The 15,574-nt window shown below is 43.4% G+C and overlaps 1 protein-coding gene across 4 annotated transcripts in view; it reads left to right on the top strand.

Annotated features, from left to right (window-relative positions):
• The window catches only part of LOC310959840 (myosin-4-like), a gene marked incomplete at both ends in the record, with an annotated part of 56,442 nt that overhangs the window by 13,764 nt on the left and 27,104 nt on the right, over positions 1–15,574 (top strand). For 2 of the 4 annotated variants that reach the window (XM_083931302.1, XM_083931303.1), the window contains 18 exons: positions 1–45; positions 131–307; positions 1,042–1,187; positions 1,328–1,418; positions 2,538–2,927; positions 2,994–3,120; positions 3,216–3,334; positions 3,616–3,812; positions 3,904–4,087; positions 4,177–4,342; positions 4,428–4,552; positions 4,635–4,943; positions 5,025–5,228; positions 6,970–7,095; positions 7,182–7,352; positions 8,263–8,367; positions 8,487–8,582; positions 8,669–8,809. The exon at positions 1–45 is cut by the window's left edge and continues 198 nt beyond it. The exons of the other annotated variants lie outside the window; for them this stretch is intronic. In XM_083931302.1, the coding sequence (XP_083787428.1) occupies positions 1–45; positions 131–307; positions 1,042–1,187; positions 1,328–1,418; positions 2,538–2,927; positions 2,994–3,120; positions 3,216–3,334; positions 3,616–3,812; positions 3,904–4,087; positions 4,177–4,342; positions 4,428–4,552; positions 4,635–4,943; positions 5,025–5,228; positions 6,970–7,095; positions 7,182–7,352; positions 8,263–8,367; positions 8,487–8,582; positions 8,669–8,809 (2,919 nt within the window). Of the gene's footprint in view, positions 46–130; positions 308–1,041; positions 1,188–1,327; positions 1,419–2,537; positions 2,928–2,993; positions 3,121–3,215; positions 3,335–3,615; positions 3,813–3,903; positions 4,088–4,176; positions 4,343–4,427; positions 4,553–4,634; positions 4,944–5,024; positions 5,229–6,969; positions 7,096–7,181; positions 7,353–8,262; positions 8,368–8,486; positions 8,583–8,668; positions 8,810–15,574 lie in introns of those variants that run through there. 4 annotated transcript variants of the gene reach the window in all.

The raw sequence follows: 15,574 nt of genomic DNA on the forward strand, positions 1-15,574 counted from the left end.
ACCATCACTAAAGTGGAGAAGGAGAAATACGCCACGGAAAATAAGGTGCTTCTGATGATTTCATCACAAGTTTAAGATGCATGAAATGGAAAAGAACAGTACCTGAACATGTATGACCTTCCCTCCTCAGGTGAAGAACTTGGTGGAAGAGCTCTCCACGCTGGAGGAGAAACTGTTGAAGTCTTCGAAGGAGATCCGAGCTCTGCAGGAGGTGCACCAGCAGACGCTGGACGACCTCCAGGCCGAGGAGGATAAAGGGAACTCTCTGGTGAAGATCAAAATCAAGCTGGAGCAACAGGTTGATGACGTAAGTCTGGACAGAACAATTAATTCTCAATTCAATTCAATTCATTGAATTCAACCGCTTGTCCCTGTCGGGGTCGCGTGGGGCTGGAGCCGATCCCAGCTGACATCGGGCGTGAGGCGGGGTCCACCCTTATTTATAGTGCCAACTCACAACAAAAGTTATCTCAGGACACTTTACAGAGTAGGTAAAGACCACACTCTATGACTTATTTATGATTTACAGAGACCCAACAATTTCCCCGTAGAGTACGGTGGCGTTGAAAACCTTCACTATAACAGACAGGAACGTCAGACAGACCCAGCTCTGTGGAGGACGCACATCTGTCTGCACCGGAGAGAGGAAGAGAAGGAGAGAGAGAGAGAGAGAACAGACGGACAGATGGACAGAGAGAGACAAAGACAGAGACAAAGACAGAGACAGACACACTTCCAGTAACTATAATAATATCTATAGTAATGTGAATATGACTTATATGTTATGGCAGTTAATACAGCAGAACAGTAGAAACAAGCACAGCTAAGGTGATAGAATATGACAATGATAATAATTATGGTGGTAAACATGATCAATGAGAGCAGCGGCAACAGCAGCTACGACACAGCGAGACACACCACCGATGGTGCCTCTGTGGCTCCAAATACCATAGTTTATAGGTCTAGTGATAGTTTATATGACTGTAACTGCACCGTCCAGTTGTCATTTGCATCATTTCTTTGTTTTTTCTTGCGTCACAGCTGGAGGGTTCCCTGGAGCAGGAGAAAAGGGTGAATGCAGATTTGGAGAGATCCAGAAGGAAACTGGAGGGCGATCTGAAGCTGTCTCTGGAAACCATCGTGGACCTGGAGAACGAGAGACAGCAGATGGAAGAGAGGCTGAAAAAGTAAGGTGTAGTCCGAGGATTCAGTCAGTTCATACATTCGGGTTTGAAGGGACGGTTCCTTCAAACTTCTTTGTCATAAAAACACAGATGAAAAAACATGTTGAGTTCTTTGATTGTGCTGAAAAATGAACTCTCTTCAGGAAGGACTTTGAAATCAGCAGCGTTCAGTGCAAAATCGACGACGAGCAGGTTCTTAACACTCAACTACAAAAGAAGATTAAAGAGCTTCAGGTATGATTTATAATAATAGTAAAACTGTCTCAATACATTTTCTCTTACCTCTTTTTTACATGTTAAAGTGTTTTTTCCAGCGCAAAATCATCCCACGGTCATTTCTTCACTTACCGTATTTTCCGGATAAGTCGCACTTTTTCATGGTGTGGCTGTTCCTACGACTTATACTCAGGTGCGACGTTTATGTTATGTATATAATATCACATGTTCGTTATTTTCACACTGACAGCCGCTATGAAGAAAACAAAAAAAGCTAGTCACGTGCTAAAAGCTAGATCGCCACAACAAGTTCACAAATAGGTGCTTGAACAACGTGCTGCCGGGAGAGAGAGTCAACGGTGCAGTTACGTCTCCACACCCAGGTCGTTGCCAAGGCGATGAATATAAATTACTTTCTCTTTTGATGAAACGTCTGTTCTTGGTCTCAGATTTTATAAAATAAATTTCCCCCCGAAAATGCGACTTTCAGTCCAGTGTGACTTATAGTTCGGAAAATATGATACATGCATCAAATAAGCCATCGAGACATATTGTTTCATGTAACAACTATTAACGGAGAAATCCAGGAGAGTCGCTAACAACCAGATGTGGCTAACAGTGATTAGCTCGGGGCAGTACGGTGAAGGCATTCAAAGGTCTTTTTTAACCACTAATACTGGTGAAAATAACAGCAAACCTCTGCAGCAGCATGAGAAGAGTCCCTACACACAAAACAAAGCACCAACAACTTAGTTAGTGAACCCAGAGTTTATTAAAAGAGTGTTTTAAAGACTTACCTACTGGCCCCTGTACCAGCTCCTCTCATAGTAAAGTCCATTACAGTGGATTACCAAAGTCAATCCCAAAGGAAGGAGCCCAATGCTTTGTTGTGTGTGTAGGGACTCTTCTCATGCTGCTGCAGAGGTTTGCTGTTATTTTCAGCAGTATTAGTGGTTAAAAAAGACCTTTGAATGCCTTCACTGTACTGCCCCGAGCTAATCACTGTTAGCCACGTCCAGCTGTTAGCGACTCTACAGGATTTCTCTGTCTCGATGGATTATTTGATGATGTAAGTGCTGAAAAAGACCATGGGATGATTTTGCGCCGGAATGACACTTAAATACATTTTTCCTGCAGGCTCGCAGCGAAGAGCTGGAAGAGGAGATCGAGGCTGAGCGCTCAGCTCGAGCCAAAGTGGAGAAGCAGAGGTGCGATCTGTCCAGAGAGCTGGATGAGATCAGCGAGCGTCTGGAGGAGGCTGGAGGAGCCACCGCCGCTCAGGCCGAGCTGAACAAGAAGCGCGAGGCCGAGTTTCTGAGGCTGCGGCGTGACCTGGAAGAGTCCACGCTGCAGCACGAGTCCACCGCCGCAACTCTGCGCAAGAAACAGGCGGACAGCGCCGCCGAGCTCAGCGAGCAGATCGACAACCTTCAGAGAGTCAAGCAGAAACTGGAGAAAGAGAAAAGTGAGCTGAAGATGGAGATCGACGACATGGCGAGCAACACGGAGAGCGTTCTGAAGAGCAAGGTAAGAGGTCTGCAGAGGATGCTTTCTTATGTTTTTGCTCGTGATAACAGATGCTCCATCTTTCAGGCCAATCTGGAGAAACTGTCCAGGAGCCTCGAAGACCAGATGAACGAGTATAAGACGAAAGCAGATGAAGCCCAGAGGTCTCTGAGCGACCACACGACGCTCAGTGCTCGTCAGCAAACCGAAAACGGTACCTTTCCAAATGTGAAATCATAAAAAAAGATACATAAGAGCAACAAAGACGGAGGGATAAGTCTGTTTGTGTTCCTTCTTCATTGTGAACAGGTGAGCTCACACGTCTGCTGGAGGAGAAAGAGATCACTCTGTCCCAGCTGAGCAGAGCCAAATCTGCCTCCAGTCAACAAATCGAAGACTTCAAGAGACTTTTGGACGAGGAATCGAAGGTCTGAAGGACGTGATTAAGTGTCCGTTACAGTCACAACAAGTAGTTTAAACCTGCGGGAGGAAACTTGTCATGTGAAAGTATATTAGAGGACGGCTAGGAAAGCAAAAACAGACAGAAAGTTCATCTGCAAACGATCTAAGCTAGCCAAACTCCCTGAGACTTAATACATGACTCGTTACCCTCCTCTGGGAACCTTTGAACTAAATCTTTACATTTAGTTAAAGCAGTTTTAACTCAGGCGATAATCCTCCACTGTTGTATACGTTCTTGCTTCGTCAGACGAAAAGCGCCCTGGCTCACAGTTTGCAGTCATCCCGACATGACTGCGAGCTGCTGAGGGAGCAGTACGAAGAGGAGCAGGAGGCCAAAGGCGAGCTGCAGCGCTGCCTGTCCAAAGCCAACAGCGACGTGGCTCAGTGGAGAACCAAATACGAGACGGACGCCATCCAACGCACGGAAGAGCTCGAGGAGGCAAAGTAAGAAGAACTGCAAGGTTTTTTGTTTTTCTTAAAAGTCACCTCTAATGGGTTTTTTCTGCTTTTCACACCATTTGTGTTCGGTTCAAAGGAAGAGACTGGCCCAGCGGCTGCAGGAGTCTGAGGAAATGACAGAGGCAGCAAATGTCAAATGTGCATCACTGGAGAAAACCAAGCAGAGGCTGCAGGCGGAGGTGGAGGATCTCATGGTTGAGCTGGAAAGGTCAAACGCAGCCAATGCCACCTTGGACAAGAAACAGAGAAACTTTGACAAGGTACGTTCACTTCTCCCTCCTGCAGAAACCTCATTTGCATCGTGCTGAGGCTGCACTGATGGATGACATGCCGTTCCCTCCTCTGTAAGGTTCTGGCTGAGTGGAAACAGAAATACGAGGAGGGTCAATCTGATCTGGAAGTTTCCCAGAGAGAGGCCAGAGTGCTCAGTACAGAACTCTTCAAGCTGAGAAATTCATACGAGGAGGCTCTGGATCATCTGGAGACCCTGAAAAGAGAGAATAAAAACCTTCAGCGTAAGAATTCTGCCGCAGACACCTCATCTATGTGCCGGCGTTTGCTTCCGACCAATGAGGATAATGTTTTTATTTACATTTTCAGAGGAGATTGGGGATATCACCGAGTACGTCGGACAATCCGCAAAAACCATCCATGAGCTGGAGAAGGCTGCGAAACAAGCGGAGCAGGAGAAGAGAGACACCCAGGCAGCTCTGGAGGAAGTTGAGGTTTGAGTTTTGTCCGTGAATGACCGTACACAGCTGTTTTTAATTAAAGACAACAAAATCAAGTGTTTCTCGTTCTCTGTAGTCGTCCCTGGAACACGAGGAGGCCAAAATCCTCCACCTCCAACTGGAGCTGAATCAGATCAAGTCCGAAGTGGACGGAAAGGTGGCGGAGAAAGACGAGGAAATCGACCAGCTCAAGAGAAATCACCAGAGAACCGTGGACACCCTGCAGAACACGCTGGACGCCGATGCGCGCAGCCGCAACGATGCCGTCCGGTCGAAGAAGAAGATGGAGGGAGATCTGAACGAGATGGAGATCCAGCTGGGTCACGCCAACCGCCAGGCGGCCGAGGCCACCAAGCAAACGAGGAACCTGCAGGCTCAGCTGAAGGTTTGCATCAGCTCGTAGAAACATATACGTGAAACATTGAGACCGATGTATTTAAAACTCCGAGCCTCTCTTCCGTCCCAGGACGCCCAGGTCCATCTGGATGAAGCGTTGCACTGTCAGGAGGACTTTAAGGAACAGCTCGCCATCACAGAGCGCCGCAACAACCTCGTGATGGCCGAGAACGAAGAAATCAGAGAGGCGCTGGAGCAGTCGGAGAGAAGCCGCAAGCTGGCGGAGCAGGAAGTGATCGACGTCAGCGAGAGGATTCAGCTGCTGAACTCTCAGGTTAGGAGACGATGTACGGTGTTAATGACAGGAAGAGACTGTACGAGAAATGGTGGAACAGGTCAAGACTGAACAGGACATGACAGGCAGGGGCGTAGTTCTGTATTTTTTACGACCGGAGTGCACCTCTGACGCACGCTGTTCCACCTTTTATGTGTAACCTACTGTGACAAGTCTTTGTTTATAACCGTTGTTTTTCTCGTGAATACTTTGACACAGAACGTGAAGATTACACGGCGAAAAAGTGACGTTATTTCTTGCGATCAAGGTCGATTTTTCGGGGCTTTCACATCGTAAATAAAGACAACAAACTATCAGGTTGTTGTTTTACTTCTGAGGATTAGAAAACAACAACAACAACAACAAAAAGTTCTGCTGCTAGAACTCATTCATGTTTGGATCAAACTGTTTTACTTTCAACCTCCGCAAAGGGCGACCAGATAGCTGCACTTCGTCTGTTCTGACCTTTCAGTAAAATGTATTTCAGAGAATTTCTCTAAAAGGAAACTCAATTAAATATCTCACAGCTCCTCAGTTTGAGGTTTTCCTGCTTCGGCTTCCTGACTGTGCCCAGAAACAAGAGGAGACGCTTTTATTTTGTCTCTGGCCTCCGTCACTTCACTCAGCAGCAGAGACAACAGCATGGAGTAGAGTGTTATGTAGTGCACGAGTTGACGTCTTGAACCAATCGAGCCACCTTAAATGACAAACTAGAGATTAAACTATTCTGTTTTTCTCACTTGGAGAAAGAAGTGCCCTACTGCGCCGCTGCAGACAGGACAGAACACACTAGTCGAGGCCAGGGATGATCTGTAAACAAGTACTGTATATGCAAATTGGAGCTACGTCGTGTACTTTGCTTGAGCAGTTCCATTGACGTCTTGCTGCTGATCCACGGTCTCTGGCTCAGTGCATGATCCGAGCAATTCAGCGAGTTTGAAAGGTCTGTACTTCCTGTCTGTATTTGCATAAAGTTGATGAGACCGACTCCTGCAAATAACTCACGAAACTTGGACCAAGCCGTCACACTTGGAGATGTCGTTCTAAAATAAAACAAGATGGTGTCGCCTGTTTTCTACCCCCAGAAGTTTTCAGAAATAGATTTTGTTGTTTAGACGGAACAACAGAAAGTTTTTGAGCAGCCCGCCATGTTGTTTCTATTTCTTTTTACTTCATTTGTGGTGTGGTGGTTAGCACCGTCGCCTCACAGTGAGAGGGTTCCTGGTTTGAATCCCGGCTGGGGCCCTTCTGTGTGGAGTTTGCATGTTGTCCCCGTGTCTGCTAGGGTTTTCTCCGGGTTCTCCGGTTTCCTCCCACAGTCCAAAGACGTGCAGGTGTTGGGTTCATTGATGACTCTAAATCACCCGTAGGTGTGAATGGTTGTCTGTCTCTGTTTGTCTCTATGTGTCCTGTGATAGACTGGCGTCCCGTCCAGGGTGGACCCCGCCTCACGCCAAATACCATCCCCCACGACCACGACAAGGAAAAGCGGTTGAAGATGAATGAATGAATGAATTAATGTCTGACAACTTAAGTTACTTTGCCTGATAACAGGATTACACTTCTGCTCAAACGAGGTCAAAATTTCATTCTTGACTTTAAACCCCAGTTGAGAGAACGGTTTCATAGTAAGAGGGTCTTAATATTATATTAAATGCACCTTTTTCTTCTTCTTCTTCGGCTGTGAATCCAAAACCACTCACAATATTCATTAATGTGTCATGAATGTTATCGTTATCAGAACTCCAGCCTCCTCAACGCTAAAAAGAAGATGGAGTCCGATTTAGCTCAGCTGCAGTTGGAGATGGAGGACACCGTCCAGGAGGGGAGGAACGCCGACGAGAAGGCCAAAAAAGCCATCATGGATGTAAGCCTCCCTCTTTTTATCTAAATAAACATTTCAATGAGCGCCTCGTAGATTCAATTTCACACTGAGTTCACGTTCCCGTACAGGCCGCCATGATGGCCGAGGAGCTGAAGAAAGAGCAGGACACCAGCGCTCACCTGGAGAGGATGAAGAAGAACCTGGAGGTGACGGTGAAAGACCTGCAGCAGCGTCTGGACGAAGCGGAGCAGATGGCTCTGAAGGGAGGAAAGAAAGAGCTCCAGAAACTGGAAACCAAGGTAAGAATCAAACAGTTCCCCAGGACAGGCGCGCTCATCGCCTGCCACCATGGGTTTAGCGGCCAAGCGCATTACTGCAGCACTCCCTGCGTAAGTAACGGTCCTGTGCCCGGAAGCGCATTCGCCCATTCACTCCCATACACGCGGGGAAGAGGATATCACCTCTGAAAACGTTTTTTGATACAAATCAAAATGCTCATAATTATCTTCAGGCTCTCTGCAAACAAAATGTACAATTTTAGACCCGACCAAAATGGAGTTATGGGCAGGAGAAGGAGGGTGCGCGGCTAAAAAGAGCCGTAAATGGTAAATGGACTTGTCTTTATAAAGCGTCTTTCTAGTCTTCTGACTACTCAAGGTGCTTTCACAGTGTCTGTCACATTCAACCATTCACACAGACATTCACACTGATGGCAGTGGACATCTACAGACCATCTAATCTAACCATTCACAGCACATTTACACACCCATGCGTTGAGAACCACCGATCTCTCGAATGGAGGACGACCCACTCTGTAACTGAGCCACAGCTGTAGTGAAACACCTCCAGGAGCTTAGGTCCCGTCTCCGTAGAGCCCAGAGCGAGGCTCCGGCAGAGACACAACTCTTCTGCTCACACTTTTAAAACAATGTTTTTCGCGTTGATTCGTGCTCGGCGCTCGGGTCTGGACTGGTGAACGTGAGGATTGCTACATCCAGTAAGTCCTCACGCGTTCACAAGAACCAAAAATGGCGGCGTCCTTAAGGTAGATTGCGCCACTGAGAAGCTTTCCATAGGAATGAATGTGCGCCATTTTTCCCGTACGCCACCCGTTCTTCTTTCTATGTCCATGGAATCAAACAGGGTTAATAGTTGTGTGGAGAGGAAAGAATCACATGAAAGGTGATTTAAACTAACTGTATTTTGAAGGTGCGAGAGCTGGAAAGTGAATTGGATTCAGAACAGAAACGCAGCGGCGAGGCGATGAAGGGTGTGAGGAAATACGAGAGGAAAGTCAAAGAGCTCACTTATCAGGTAAAAAGTGTTTCCTCTTCCTGTTATATAGCTGTGAGTTTCACTAGGTATGATTTACCTGCTTGAATATATAACAAAAAAAAGGAGATATATGATGAGTAACACCTCAAACGTTTCAGGGTGAAGAGGAAAAGAAGAGCGTGGCGAGACTTCAGGATTTAGTCAACAAGCTGCAGCTGAAAGTGAAAGCCTACAAGCGTCAGTGCGAGGAGGCGGTGGGTGAAAACCACATTAAATAACGTCTGTGATGTTTGCTCGACGTGATCCTCCTTTGCTAATATTTGTTTTCCGTGACTCTCAGGAGGAGCAAACCAGCGTCCACTTGGCTAAAGCTCGGAAGGTGCAACATGAACTGGAGGAAGCCGAGGATCGAGCGGACATCGCAGAATCCCAGTTAAATAAATTACGAGCCAAGAGCCGTGACATCGGTAAAGTGGAATAGAAATCTGACTACAGCGGTGCAGTCCACTATGAAAACCATGTATCTTCAAAATGCCACTCTTTCACGATCTAAGCAAGATAGAAAAGCTTTGTGACGATGCATTTTTCAGCTGATGCAGTTGGTTTTAAAATGTTTTATCTATCTTAAGAATTAGAATTTTTGCAAGCTGCAGTATAAAGTCTCCATGATTGTTCCTTCACCTGCGTCTTTGAATGACGGTGTGCCACAGGGTTCGATTCTTGGCCCGTTTCTGTTTGACTTTTATTCATATTTGTGTTATTTCATCTCTCATCTATGCTGATGATGCACCACTATTTGTCCAATTTAAATGCCATGACTCTGTGAATCTAGAGGATTTATCTTTTGATAGAATACATATTAAAAAAGAATTAAACCAAATTTGGAGACGCATGGTTTCCTTTGGACACTAAGTGGGACTTGGATTCAGTTTCAACATTATTCGATTATCACTGGATGACAGTTTTACAAAACATGGTTAAAAAAACAATAAACTGAACTTCGAGTAAGCTAAAGTATCATGTAATCAGCTGATGTGATGTGGTAAATTACATTATATCATAATAATAAACGTGGCAGTTGCATTATGGGAAATGTAGGATTCAAGGATTTGGATGTTGCTCCATACGAAGAAATAGTAGCCCACCTATGTCTTCCTCTGCTGCTTTGATTTTTCCTTATTTCTCTTGGGAGTTCAGGTATTAAGTCAGAAACCAAAATATAAGACCATTTTTAAAAAAAATAATTGGACCAGCTACTGGCAATTAAATGATTCATCCTCTTGGGAACATGAATATCTGCACAAAATGTCATGAAAACCCATGCAGTAGTTGTTGGAGACATTTCACTCAAAGTATAACCTTCAGGGTGGCGCCAGAGGATCACTTGAGTCAGTAGGATTCACCCTCTGGGGAACATGAATGTCCATGCAAAGTTTCATGACAACCAATGCAGTAGTTGCTCTTGACATTTCACTCAAATCCAAAAACGTAAACCTCAAAGTGGCGTCAGAGAATCACTTCGTTTGAGGATGCATCCTCTAGAGAACATGAATGTATGAACACATTTTCACGACACTCTATCCAGTAGTTGTACGAGACATTTCACTCAAATCAAAAAAATGTAAACCTCAGGGTGGGGCTGGAGAAAAAGTCAGGACATCACCTGAATCAGTGGGGTTCACCCTCTGGGGAACATGAACGTCCATACAAAATGTCATGACAACCCATGCAGTAGTTATTCGAGACATTTCACTCAAATCAAAAAATGTAAACCTCAAAGTGGCATCAGAGGATCAATTCAGTTAGTTGGATTCCCCCTCTGGGGAACATGAATGTCCAATCAAAATTTCATGAGACATTTCACTCAAATACAAAATTGTAAACCTCAATGTGGCGTCAGAGGATCACTTGGGCCAGTGGGATTCACCTTCTGGGGAACATGAATGTGTGAACAAAATGTCATGACAACCCATGCAGTAGTTATTGGAGACATTTCACTCAAATCAAATAAAGTAAACCTCAGGGTGGCGCTGGAGCATCACTTGAGTCAGTAGGATTCACCCTCTGGGGAACATGAATGTCCATGCAAAATTTCATGACAACCCATGCAGCAGTTGTTCTTGACATTTCACTCAAAGGCAAAAATGTAAACCTCAAAGTGGCGTCAGAGGATCACCTGAATAAGTGGGGTTCATCCTCTGGGGAACATTAACGTCCATACAAAATATGTGACATGACATCCCATGCAGTAGTTGTTCGTGACATTTCAATCAAATCCAAAAGTATAACCTTCAGTGTGGCGCTGGATCAAAAGTCAGGAGATCACCTAAATCAGTAGGGTTCCTCCTCTGGGGAACATGCACGTGTGAACAAACTTTCATGACAATCTATCCCGTAGTTGTTGGAGACATTTCACTCAAATCAAAAAATGTAAACCTCAAAGTGTAAGTCAGAGGATCATCTGAATCAGTAGGGTTCATCCTCTGGGGAACATGCACGTGTGAACAAACTTTCATGACAATCTAACCCGTAGTTGTTGAGGTATTTCAGTCTGTAAGCGGCGGACTGACAGAACAACTTTGCAATGCTGCTAGCGAGGCTAACATTGTTACGCCCTGTCACCATCTCCGTCTGCGTAAAGATAGACGTCTAGCCCGTTAACCAATACCTGCAAAACAAAGTTTCTTTCATCTTTACAGCATCGGGTCAACATTCTGTGTTTTAAGCCGCGGATCAGTCGGGATCGAGCAAAGCAAACAGAGACAACTCAACATGCTCCAGGAATAGTTTCTACTATTCCTGTTTCTATTCCTGACCCGCACTAACACGTCATTCTTACTTAAACCGAGTCTTTTTGCCTGTCAAGCACTGTGAAATGTGTCTGAACCTTACGAGAAATTAACAATATTAACCCCGAGAATGAGAAATATGCATCTTCAGTCATTCGTCTCGTCTTGGTACCTGCAATAAAAACAGATCGCCAACAGATGGAGACATTTTTTACCACCTTTGACAATGTTTAGTGTCTTGAAACCAATAAAAATACAACATTTGAAGCCATTTTTATTCATTTACCCACATTAACAACCTGAAATATGCAAAACTGACAATGAAAAGTAAAAGCAGAGATATTTGAGCTACAACTATTTCATTTAAATCTAATAAAATAGATGTAGATAGATAGAAGATGAGAAACTTTATCGGTAAAGGGAAGAAGAAACTGAGTGATCTACAAAACGCATAAACAGGAATACAAATTAGACGGATCAAAATATTTGTATACACCTTTAACTGATGCAGAGATCAAGATGAAGGATATTTGCACCCACAGACAAGCTAGTCACATATGCATAAAACCAGCACGGTTACACTCTGCTATTACCACACCACCACCACCACTAAGGGCGCACTCCCACTGTGCCTCCGTCCCGTGCCCCGTGCTTTAGGGTCCTTGTCCCCCCCTCCAGGCCCGTTTGTACTCACACTACCTGGGCCTCGGAGAATGCTTCTTGCTGCCTATACGTCATCACGCCGTAACACGTCACACTCATTGATGACGTCATGGCGATGCGTGGCTTTGTTTCCAGATCTTTCCGTAGACCTCGGAGTTTTTGTGCGTCTTGTCGACTGTTTTTGAATCTTTTCATCGACCAAATCTGCAGTAAACACTCCACCTCCGCATCACACCAACGTGAACCTTTCGCCGCCATTGTTTGAAATGTCCGCGCATGGTCCCTCCTTCTTTTTTCTATGTCCCAACAGGCGCACAGGAAATGACCTCAGAACCACCGTAGGCCTCGTGCTCGTACACGTGTGCACGCTCGTGCTGGTACATGTGCAAACGTGCTTTACAAAAGCCCACCTCTCTCAGACGGGCCGTGGACGGCAAGCGTGCCGCAAATAAGCGCGGTACGGTTGCACTCACACTGGTCAAAGGAACCAGACTTTAGCCGTTGAACCTGTTTGGGCACGGTACGGATGGACAGTGTGAGTGCGCCCTGAAGCGCATAGCAGCTGATTAGGAAAACCCTCTCATTTACACACCGCAGACACCAATTCAACTGCTGACACGATAAAAAATGAAAATAACACAAGCAAAGCATCTGGGCGATTGTAGGAAAGCCTGTAAGTTAAAAATGGACCACGTCAAAATGAACCTTTTTCACTCCTGTCAGCAGTGCAGCGATCAGCAGCAGCTGGTATGTTCATGACATTTGTAGAAATCCCTGTGAAGCAGGGTTAGAGTTACTGCGGAGTGTGTGTGTGTGTGTGTGTTTGTGTGTGTGTGACTTTCAGCAGGGGAGGCTTACGTACGAGTGTTGAAGGTAACCTCCAAGGGAAGAGAAAGTACAAAGAGGAGGACGGTGCGGCACTCAAGGAGCTGACAGGTTGTTGATTGCACTAACGGGACACTAAGTGGACGGGAAGGGACGAACACACTCCACCGCCTCAACACGAGAAGAAGGCCGCTTCACACAGAGAGTATACGCGTAAACGCAGAGCACTATAAAGAGAGAAAATGGAAAATAGCCTCAATAATCTGAAGCACAGCATAAGCAGCAACTACGTATATTTGAGACCAGGATCGAACCGTTTCACATCAGTTTTACCATTTAACCCTCCTGTTACCTTCAGATTGTACTAACGATGTTTATCCTTGGGGTTAATTTGAACCCAGCAATTTAAACATCCAGAAAATTACCATAATCAAAGTTGTTGCTCCAGTTTTTATGTCTTATGTACTCTCTGTGTATTTGTTGACGACCTAAATAGCGTTTTAAATTAAACATAGCACCGCAAACACCTTTTTATGCGTGTATTTGTAAAAATATACAGGAAAAAAAACAAATATCTCACTAGACTGGATTGAAGGATGTTAGTGTTAGTGTGTGTTTTATAGTAAGTATATTATTAATAAGTACAATTTTGTGTTATTTATAATATTTGGAATTAAAGCGATTTCCATTATCAAGGACAGTAGCGTGTATTTCTGAATGTTTTTATTGTAAAATAGAAAATAATAATAATAATAATGATTATATCAGATAAATGATCAACTTGTCCCAAAGGAACAACGCTGCGACAAGTTTGTGTTCACGACATGAAACAATACAATCATGTCCATCGTAGGTTTTCCCAGTTAAATTAGGAAAAGTCAATAAATATAAAGCAAAAACAAATGATGTTAAGCATGTAGTAAGAGAAGTTAAACATTGAATGGGGTCTAATTGACACTAAGGAGAACAGGAGGGTTAAAGTTTTGTTTTTCACTTTTTTTATAAGGTTATTCAGTTTTTCAGTTGAAGTGTCAAGCTCCTTTTCCCCTTTATTCACCAGTTATTGCACACACACAGAACCTATAAACAATATGGACACAATAACAAACACAAATACATTAATTTACAGAACATTAGAATTAAAAGCATGTGAAAATAACTAAATAATAACAAAAATAAAGAAGAAAAGGGGGACAAAAAGAAAAGCGAGAGGGAGAAAGAAAGAAAAAAATAAATAAAACAAGTTGTAATCTGTTTAGATTTGAATGCAAAAGCTAATTTTGCCATAAAATATTAGAAAAATGCTCATAAAAATGGGTAAAAACAAGCTGCATTCTGGCTAGTTTAAGCTAGCTGGTTGGATAGCGTTAGCCAAAGCTAATTCTCCAACTCTCTTTTCCTCTTTCTTCCTGTTACTGAAAAAAATAATTTGAGTCATCAAACATCTTAGTAACTGAGTTGTTTTTACATCAAATAAATAAGACAGTAGCTAAAACTTTTCATAATGGAGAAAAAAACGAAAATAGTTTTGCTAAATGCTAACTAGCCTAGCTAGCACAGTAGCAGTAACTGCCATCTCTGTAGTCTGGTGAAAATGTGGCTAAACTAGCTTTTAAATCACATATTTAACGTGTTTATCAAAGAATATTATATTAAACTAGCTTTTAAATCACATATTTAACGATTAATATATGAAACTCACCTTTTAAACCACATATTTAAAGGTGTTTTAACAAATATTAATATATTAAACTAGCTTTTTCAGGCTAGAAAAATGGACGAAGGAGTAGAAGAAGAAACGAGAACAAAGCCTATGTTGTTTATAAGCTAGATATTGTTACCTTGCCTAAACATGGAGCCCAGTATCTAGCATTTAATATTTTGTAGGTTTTACGTAAGGTCAGTGACAAATATTAATAATAAAGAGTAGTTGTCAAATCATCATCCATCCACAACATTAGCTAGCCTACGTGGAAAAGACCGCAGATTAGAAAACCAATCAACGTCTTTACATTTAGGTTTATTCTTTTGGAGATATTATACAGTAGCCTACATTTGGTAGTATTGAATTTTTCAAATAAAAGATTAAATGTTGATTTATTTTAAGTCATCACACTTATTTTGTTGGATAAACCTTTAAAGACCCTATTGGAGTTTCTGAAAGCTCATCGCAGAGCTAATAACGGGGCTGTTTTGCTTTATTTTTTTGGTTATTTTATTATGAAAAGTTGAAGTTTTGGAGATATCTGGTTTTTAAAGGAACATGTCAATGGTCAGACGTCTGTTTAAGTCCAGGGAGAAAAGCATTTGAAACAGTACGCTCACAGGAACACAAAAGCTCTCCACTAAAACCCAGAATGATCATAACTTAACCCAAAATATTAAATTAAAATTGTCTTTATATGCGGTTCTTAAGTCTAAAACTATTATAAAAGCAAGAAAAACAGCATCCATCACATTTGACGTGGAGAAAAGTTGACTTGATTTGCACCAGTTGGTAAAATAAACAAATGTGAGGTAATTTACTTTCATAAAAACAGGATTTTACGCTTGAATTTCATTTCTCAGTGGGATCTCTCCTTGTTTCAGAGCCTGTAAACACACACTGCGTTAGTGCTTGATGTTGAGAGTTGATGTGATGATGACAACCTGCTGTTCACACTTGCTCCCACGCACTCCCCCCTAATATGATGACGGCTCGAGTTACAGACACTCTCGTGCTTATTTTAAATGTGGTAACGATTCTGTCGTCATGTGTCTCTACACATGTACGCACCGGACACCGTTACGTGTTAACTTGTAAACAAACCAGACAACTTCCTAACCTTGGCGCGGAACACAAGACGCGTTTGAATGACTACGATAACCGTTTAGATTTAAAAGCAGCAGAGAGCAAGACATCTTCTGTCTCTGTGCATTACTTTAATCTGTGGTGTGCCACAGGGTTCGATTCTAGGCCCACTTCTGTT

Source organism: Echiichthys vipera, assembly GCF_963691815.1.
Source record: "Echiichthys vipera genome assembly, chromosome: 17".
NCBI classification, from domain to species: Eukaryota; Metazoa; Chordata; class Actinopteri; order Perciformes; family Trachinidae; genus Echiichthys; species Echiichthys vipera.